This window comes from Erigeron canadensis, chromosome 4, assembly GCF_010389155.1.
Source record: "Erigeron canadensis isolate Cc75 chromosome 4, C_canadensis_v1, whole genome shotgun sequence".
Lineage (NCBI taxonomy): Eukaryota > Viridiplantae > Streptophyta > Magnoliopsida > Asterales > Asteraceae > Erigeron > Erigeron canadensis.
Genome location: NC_057764.1, coordinates 29,365,455 through 29,373,988, shown reverse-complemented (window position 1 = coordinate 29,373,988; position 8,534 = coordinate 29,365,455). Strand labels below are relative to the sequence as shown.

The 8,534-nt window shown below is 35.1% G+C and overlaps 2 protein-coding genes across 2 annotated transcripts; one reads left to right on the top strand and one right to left on the bottom strand.

Annotated features, from left to right (window-relative positions):
- The first annotated feature begins 1,385 nt into the window (after nucleotides 1–1,385).
- LOC122595436 (phosphatidylinositol 4-kinase gamma 7-like) lies at nucleotides 1,386–4,555 on the top strand. Its single transcript, XM_043767795.1, has 2 exons — nucleotides 1,386–1,575; nucleotides 2,174–4,555. The coding sequence occupies exon 2, from the start codon at nucleotides 2,319–2,321 to the stop codon at nucleotides 4,248–4,250; it is 1,932 nt and encodes a 643-aa protein (XP_043623730.1). The 5' UTR covers nucleotides 1,386–1,575; nucleotides 2,174–2,318; the 3' UTR covers nucleotides 4,251–4,555.
- Nucleotides 4,556–5,758: 1,203 nt separating this feature from the next.
- On the bottom strand, nucleotides 5,759–8,331 carry LOC122597345 (DNA-3-methyladenine glycosylase-like). Its single transcript, XM_043769946.1, has 5 exons — nucleotides 7,917–8,331; nucleotides 6,761–6,818; nucleotides 6,497–6,580; nucleotides 6,274–6,415; nucleotides 5,759–6,190 (listed from the first exon to the last, which is right to left on the bottom strand). The coding sequence occupies exons 1-5, from the start codon at nucleotides 8,329–8,331 to the stop codon at nucleotides 5,912–5,914; spliced, it is 978 nt and encodes a 325-aa protein (XP_043625881.1). The 3' UTR covers nucleotides 5,759–5,911.
- Between the last annotated feature and the right edge of the window lie 203 nt (nucleotides 8,332–8,534).

Here is an 8,534-nt window from a genome sequence, read left to right as displayed (position 1 = left end):
CAGATCAAAATTTTCGATCACCGTCACCTGATTCTTAGTTTATGTAATAGAAATTCAAAGCAATTTACAGTTCGTCATTTGGTTGATTATAGCTCTTATTCAATATTTTGTATAGAAACTTTAAATCTGTTGTTCGTGAAATCCTTACGCCGAAATCTCATTCTGAAAGTTGTTACAAGTTTACTATTGATTCATCTAGTAGTGTGTTAAGTTTCAAAGCGATTCGTTACCTTTCATTTTTGGCGATTTAGTTAGATGTTAGTTTCATCGTAAGGTTTTCGATATAGTTTACTGGTCAATCGTTAAGGTTATTAAGTTGTTACAATAGTTAGATTAGTAAATTGAGGTACAAAGAATTTGGGTGTGACAACCAATTTATTGGATCTCGTTTCGGTTATAAGTTATTCGCACTCAAAGTTGCTAGTTCGTACAAGTTCCATGTTAGTTTGTTGATTTTTTTGGTCAACTGGGTCTTGGTTACAATTTCATTTACGATGCTTTTCATTTACATTCCATGCCTTTCAATTTTATATTCCATATGCTTTATTTAGTATATAGTTACATATACTTTATATTTCATGCTAGTGTTTTATTTAATACTCCATAGTTTATTAATCAGCTTTTAAATTGCAGATACATGTTACCCAGATTTGTTACAACTTACCTACAACCACATGCTCCTCGTGGATACGATACCCACTTACCCTATCTAGTATAAGGTAATTTAGGTTTATTTTTGTTCGTTACTTCGACGACGATCAATCCACATTATCAACTCACATCAAATATCAACGAAAAAATTTCAGATTTCCGCAAGTGTTGAATCTGAAATCTTTTGGTTAGGATTCGTGCGGAAATTAATTTTGAGAAGTTTGGTGGTGGTTTCGTGGTCTAATTCGAAGAAAACGTGTGAGATATCGACATTTTAAGTTTTCCGGCGAATTTTCCGACGAAAGTCAGCCGGAGAAAATGAAGAAGATGACAACATAAAAGTAAATTTCAGTTTTCGTCTCTGAACTTGTCATTTTTTGCACTTTCAGTCCCTCACGTGTTTTGCACGTGTCTGACTTAATGGCTGAAACTTAACGACGTTTGGCGAGGGACGATGATTGAAAATATTTGCCAACTTTAAGGTCAAAATTGTAATTTTTTCATTTAAGGGACGAAAAATGCAAAACGTACCAACTTTAGGGACGAAAAGTGTAATTTACTCAAATAAAAATAATAAATAGTACTCGTAGTAAGTAGATAAAATAATATTTTATCGTGTTGTCCAAGAACATGATAATTTAATAATAATAAAATATAATAAACACATGACCCCCTTCACGTCTATATAGATAACGATGATAGATACAGATTAGTTTTAGAGAGAGAAAGCCTCAAACAACAAGTTTTTTCTTTTCTTTTCTAGAGCGAGAAAACAAAAAAAAAAACAAACCAACCAGGGAAGAAGACACAACAATAAAAGTGTTTTTGTCTTTCTCATCTCTCTATATAATTCTCATATCATGAATTCGGGTCTCTGATTGTTATTCGGGTCGTTTTTCTTTCTATCCGGATCCATTCATTTCGGTTAGCTTTCTTTCTTTCATTATTGTTATTTTATTATCATTATTATTATTATTAATTTTTTTTTATAAAATTTGCTATATGCTTATATAATATATGTATAAATATATTACATTTTGGATATTGAATTTAATAGCTGGGTATGATGTTAATTATATTTTTTTGTATTTTCTTCTGAATTTTTGTGGTTGCACAACAAGTGTTTGTGAAAAGTCCTGTGAGAGGTTGTTTGCAAATTGTAATATGATTTAGATATATAAAAGCAATATGCTTTTATGCTTTGTAGGTTGTATATATTTGTATATATTAGAGATGGTAGCTAAGTCTTATGTTAAGGGGGTTTTTGGGTAAGAAGCTTATTTTTGTTAGCTTATTGTGTTATTAAACAGAATAAGCTAAAAGAAAGTGTTTTAATTGCTTATATAAAAATGAGAAAAGTCAAATAAGCTTAAGCTTTTTTTTTGGGGCTTTTGAAAATAGCTAAAAATGTTTCAGTTATGGATTGGTTTGAAGGGGACAATAGTCATTAGAATATGTATTTAGAGTATTTTAGGCGTTTGTTACGACTAGTAGCTGATTGTGTTGTATTGTTATGCTACAGATTAGGCAGAACAGGCTGATATAAATCAGTAAGATGGCTCTGTCTATGCAGTGAGTGACTTGTTTTGGTGTTGGATGATTCTTTGTGTGTCATAGCGTTGATTTGCGGCTTGTTTCTGCAAGTTTACGTTGATTTTCTGCGATTTATGTCTGCTAACCGGGACAGTCCAGTTCAAACCCAAATGGCTGTAGCAGCTTTTAGAACTCCGTTAGGTAGGGAGTACCACGGAGATGGTAGGATTGAAGGGGCGAAAACCACTGGCAGGAGACGGGTTTTTGTTCAAACTGAATCGGGTTGTGTTTTAGGAATGGAGCTAGATCGAAGCGATAATGCTCATATGGTTAAACGAAGGTTACAGATTGCTTTGAATGTTCCGTTTACTGAGAGTTCTTTGACTTTTGGAGATATGGTTTTGAATAACGATCTTAGCGCCATTCGTAACGATTCTCCCCTTCTTTTCACAAGAAATGGCCTGCATCGTAGCTCTTCAACTCCTTGCTTATCTCCCAATGGTGGTATACAACAGAAGGATCAAAGTGGGCCTGTTGAGATATTGGGTCATTCTAAGAGTTTTGAGAGAACAAAACAGCTCGTTGATGAGGTTGTGAATGCGATAAAGACTGGAGTTGATCCGATACCGGCCAATGGTGGGCTCGGGGGTGCTTATTATTTCAGAAACAGTAAAGGTGAGAGTGTGGCGATAGTAAAACCCACTGATGAAGAACCCTTTGCCCCAAACAACCCGAAAGGGTTTGTGGGTAAAGCTCTGGGTCAACCTGGGTTGAAACGTTCGGTTCGGGTTGGTGAAACGGGTTTCAGAGAGGTGGCTGCTTACCTCCTCGACCGTGATCACTTTGCTAATGTCCCTCCCACTGCATTGGTCAAAATTACTCACTCAATTTTTAATGTTAATGATGGTGTAAGTGGAAATAACAGCAGTAGCAACAAGATTCGAAGGAAGAAACAGCTTTTTAGCAAGATTGCTTCGCTTCAGCAGTTCATGCCTCATGATTTTGATGCAAGTGACCATGGAACCTCGAGCTTTCCTGTGTCTGCTGTTCATCGTATTGGTATATTAGATATAAGAATTTTTAACACGGACCGTCATGCTGGAAATCTACTAGTTAGAAAGGTTAACAATGATGGTGGTGCAAGATTCAGTGACGTTGAGCTCATACCCATTGATCATGGCTTGTGTTTACCCGAAAGTTTGGAGGACCCATATTTTGAGTGGATCCATTGGCCACAAGCTTCAATTCCTTTTTCAGAGGATGAGCTCGACTACATTGAGAATCTCAACCCCTATGATGACATAGATATGTTAAAAAGTGAACTTCCAATGATAAGGGAGGCCTGCTTACGGGTTTTGGTTCTCTGCACGATTTTCCTAAAACAAGCTGCTTCTTATGGCTTGTGTTTATCTGAGATTGGTGAGATGATGAGCCGGGAATTTCGACGTGGTGAAGAGGAACCGAGTGAGCTCGAGGTGTTATGTATGGATGCTAGGAGAATTGTGGCCGAAAAGGAGAGGGAGAGGACGGTTTTGTCCCCGAAAGCCGGGGCAGAAGAAGACACATTCCAATTTGAAATCGACTATGATGATTCGGCCTTTGACTTCACTCCAAAATTATCAAATGGAAACCTTGTAAACACTGCACTTCCATTCCAATTTGGGTTTGGGCGAAACCCTCTTTCTAAACTTGAAGAAACCATCGAGGAAGATGAAGAAAGTGAAGAGGAAAGGGAAGATGTCACACTTCCTGCGTCTGAGGTGGTACCTTCTGTTTCAAAGCTATCGGTTTCGTTAAAGAACTGCATTGTAGGTGATGGTGGTAAGAAGACAAATGCAGGAAATAACAATTATGTAGCAGTGAATTCATCTTCTGGGCACAGGAGTGCAAATGAGCTACTGCCAGCTGGTGCAAGTTTCGTGAAGTTGGCTGACATGGACGACGAAGAATGGTTTCTGTTTCTAGAGAAGTTTCAAGATCTGCTTAACATTGCATTTGAAAAGCGTAAGGTCATCACAATGGGGAAGAGGCAGAGACAGAGGCTTGGGACTTCTTGCCAGTTTTGAGAGAGAGTTATGTATGAGATAGGATTCGGAGGTATAGCTCAAACTGGATTGCTATGTTACCGGTTACATGAGTTTGACTTTTGAATAAGTATGTTTAGGGTTTCGGCAGTAGGGTTTCGGTTTCTTTTAGCTGAAAGGTAGAGAAATGGGCACGTTCTGTAAATATTCATGAAGGGATGCCTTTAGTTGGTGAGGATTTGGATCAGACTTTAGCTCTATTGTTTATTAATTTTTTACCTGCATTTCTCTTTCACCTCTTGGTGACTTTGTTTATAAATAATATTTGACTTGAAAGTTTGATAGTATATATATTGCATCCTTTGGTATTGTATTCTGAGGTCAATGCTTTTAATAGCACCGGGGAGTTGCATGTACTTATAGTCCTTGGTAGAGTTTTTCGTAAGGTATCTAATAAGCCTGGTGTTACGAAAATGTCTTTCATACATCATACCTGTTAAATTTGCTCGGTCTAAAGGAGTAGCTAGTTGCCTAGTATGTCGGAATACCAGACTTCAGGATGACTGATATTGCCACTACTATATCATGATACAAAACGTCTACTATTAAATCCGGATATTCTGATATACTTGGACATATTTTCTTTCAAAGAAAGTTAATGGGTATAAACGTATAGTAGTATCTGGTTAAATTCTCTTCTACGAGTATTTGTTATGTGGTTTGTCTGTGGACATTTTTGTCAATGTTTTGATGGATATGAGTATGATCATGGACATCAAAAGTGATAAATATAGCCTAATGCTTTACATTTCTATAGAATTTCCGGGCTAATGATAACTTCTGGCTATTTTTTTTTTTAAGAGATGTGGTTTCTTGATACATTTGCTTTGTCGAAAGGTCTAAGATGGATGAAGAATGAATGATAAGAAGCACAAAAACTTGATATGAGTTTTGCTTGCCCAGTTGCCCTTGATCAGGTTTGCGCCTTACATGTATGCGTTGTCTGTAGATTATTTTCAACCTTGAAATTTCTTCCAGGTACTGCGGCACAATGCCTTTGTGCATAATAACAAGCTGTTTAAGAAATGGAAAATGATTAATCATCTTAAAAATCATCCGGTGTAAACTTTGAAAACGCATACAACTATCGGCTTGCCCCGTAGCTATACTAGTTTCCCTTATGTTTTATGTAACAAATATTCAATTCAAACACGTGTTGCTGCCTAGGAAAAACTGGCCCGATTGGAAACTCGAATTCATCAAGCTGACGTTTCCTAGAAAGTTCCTTTGAGATACAAAGTCGGTCAAACGACTACCAACTTGACTTTGTCAATGGCTCAACGCTAATTTAAATTTATCTTAGATATGATGGTGACAATTTTTTATATTGCAGAATTCATACGAAACTACATTGCAATTAAATTTATGTAGGCATTAAATTAAACAAGGTATCAATGTATCATAGACTAGCCCATGAAAATATTATTACAGAAAAAACAATATATCCTCACATATAGTTAAAACCTTCCGATTAAAAAAGTCAAGCCCATGCCAATACATTACATTACATTACATTGCATATACATCAACACAAACCAAATTAATTAAAATACATTACTTGTGAAATAAAATTAATCATGTTAACATAAACAACAAACTGTATATATATATCCTATAAATTAATATTCAATAAATACTTGATGTTAGACATGTCTCCAAGGTCTTTCAGCAAGATTGACACATTCACTAAACCTAAAACAGTCAACAAGATGGTCAATGCTCATACCAGCAGCTTGCATGAATGAATAAACGATCACTGGACCGACAAGTCGAAAGCCATGTTTCAATAAATCTTTGCTAATGGCTTCTGCTTTTGGTGTTCTTAGAGGTACATTTCTTGAATGTTTGCATCTGTTAATGGTTGGTTTATAGTTTACTGAACTCCACATATATCCACTAAATGATCCATGTGCTTTAGCAATCTGCATTATTAAAAGTTTAATTTGATTAAACTTTTGAAAATGATCGAGTCAATTAAGGTGATATCGCGAGTTTGTCTACTTACTTTGAGGATGCATTTGGCATTGTCAACTATGGATCTAACTCGACTTTCAGCTAACATTATCTCCTTGTTAGACGCTATTTCCATGATCTCGTTCTCACCCATCTTAGCAACAACGTTTGGCTCAAATCCAGCAAATGCCTCCCTATATTGATGAACAAGAAATTGTATCAAAGTTACAATGGATTATATATAGTTAAATTTTTGACCATGAGCAATTTGTTACCTAAAAAGAGTCTTCCTTTTCAATATTTCAGTCCAATTGTAATCCATCAACATTCCACACAATGATAGGAGCTCAAACAGTTGGCTGTTGATAAGTTATTGATCAATATAACAAGTTAATCAATTTCCGGTTTAGCACATTCAGTCAGTGAGTACTATACTTAACCGGTTAATTAACGTCTGACGATATATGTACCACTTCTAGCATATTGAAAACTTGAAAAACATACAAGTAAGTTAAAAGACACAAGGGTATGTAACTTACTTATCATCATACACCGGAACTCCCCAGCACTCGTCATGAAATTGTACATAAAGCTTATCTAAAGAAAATGAAACAAAATTAAAATTAATTTGTTTGTTCACTTATCACATACATATGAGTTTAAATAAATCCAAAAAATAATCTTGTGAAATTATTTGCTAAGTATATATAATACTGATACTTGCATTTGTTATACTACCATTTTGTATTAACTATATATAATAGTGTTCGTACATTATAGGATAGTTTAAATTATGCCGACATTTCAAATGGTCAACTGATGGCTAATTATAGTATCAATAAAACAGTAGAGTGGTTGCAGATATAACATATACTAATTTATTGGTGGCAATGATTAATCAAGATTCATGACAAGGGAATAGAAGTATGGAATATTAGGCTTTATGTTTCTGTCTTACCAAACACCAAAGTATTATAAAATCTACAAGGAGAGTAAGATAAACTAATTAAGTAATTAGTACATAGTTAATGACTCATTGTTGATTACTTGTATTAATTTTGGATTATTCTTTTGAAGTTTAATTTAATGGAATACTTAATCTACATTTTGCAAGGAGTAAGGAATTGATTCCACAACCACATTTGTTAATTCAAGTATTATTTGTCCAATGTGTTTATACATAGAGAGATTAAGTAGATTCCCTCTCATAATTAATAGACTAATTATGTTGTATTATTTCCATTTATAGCTTCAATGGACTTTTTCCTATTGCTACGTCAAACATGTGATTCATGCCTGATTCATCTAAAAACACCAACCACAACAATGATGCCCGATTCAAAGCCAGGGTATATATGCAGTGGACAGTCGTACCTCTACCGAGGGTAGAAAGACTGTTACCAGAAAGACCGTGTGCCAGTGTATGTGTGCCAATGCAAGCACACAATTATTCATGTAAACACGTATATAATTAATAAATTTATGTCAGAACTAGTTAGAACTTAGAAGTGTAAACTATAGTTCAAGTTTGCAAAAGAAAAATTTATGCATATGTATATAAATCAAGTGTTATAATTTTAATTATCCATTTGATGTAGAGTATAAATTGAACACACACAGTCTTGCTCATGGAATTTATTGAATACAATATATACAAGCCGTTAACGATATAAAAATAAAAACTATAACACTTACCACTGCTTTTCGTAATCCAGTTGCATCTTTTCAACCCTTCTTCACCGTTGTTACAATCCAAACTCTCTTGTGGAACTGGGCTATGAACACTAGTTTTAGTAATGGGTACCTCTCTGCTTCTAGGGGCCGGTGCTGGAGTTGGTGTTGGTGCAATGAGTTGCAGCGCAGATGAAATGGTTTGCTCGAGCGTCGTAGAAGAGTCTGTGAAGGACCCGCTCGAGTTATGTGAAAGAGTTAAAGAAAGTGAGGATAGGGAAAGCAGTGAGCTTGTTTTGTGTATCCCAACAGGATAAACTTTCTTCAAGTGCTTTGATAAGAGACTTTGAGTTGATGATGGTTTCTCTTTAGTTCTCCTTAAATTTGGACTACTATTGTTTTTCTCCACCACATTCCTTCTCACATTTTCTTTAGACATTCTTAAAATTTAATTGAAAGGAAAAATAAATAAGTTAGAACTATTGCTTTGTTTTAACTAGTTTGGAATTTCAGTATTTATAATGAGGATATGGTGGATGTCAAATTAAGATAGAAAATTAAAGTAGGTTGGTGAATGGTGAAATGCATGGATTTCTTTATGCACCACTAGCATTTTTATTTTTTCTTAACAAAAATCATCAA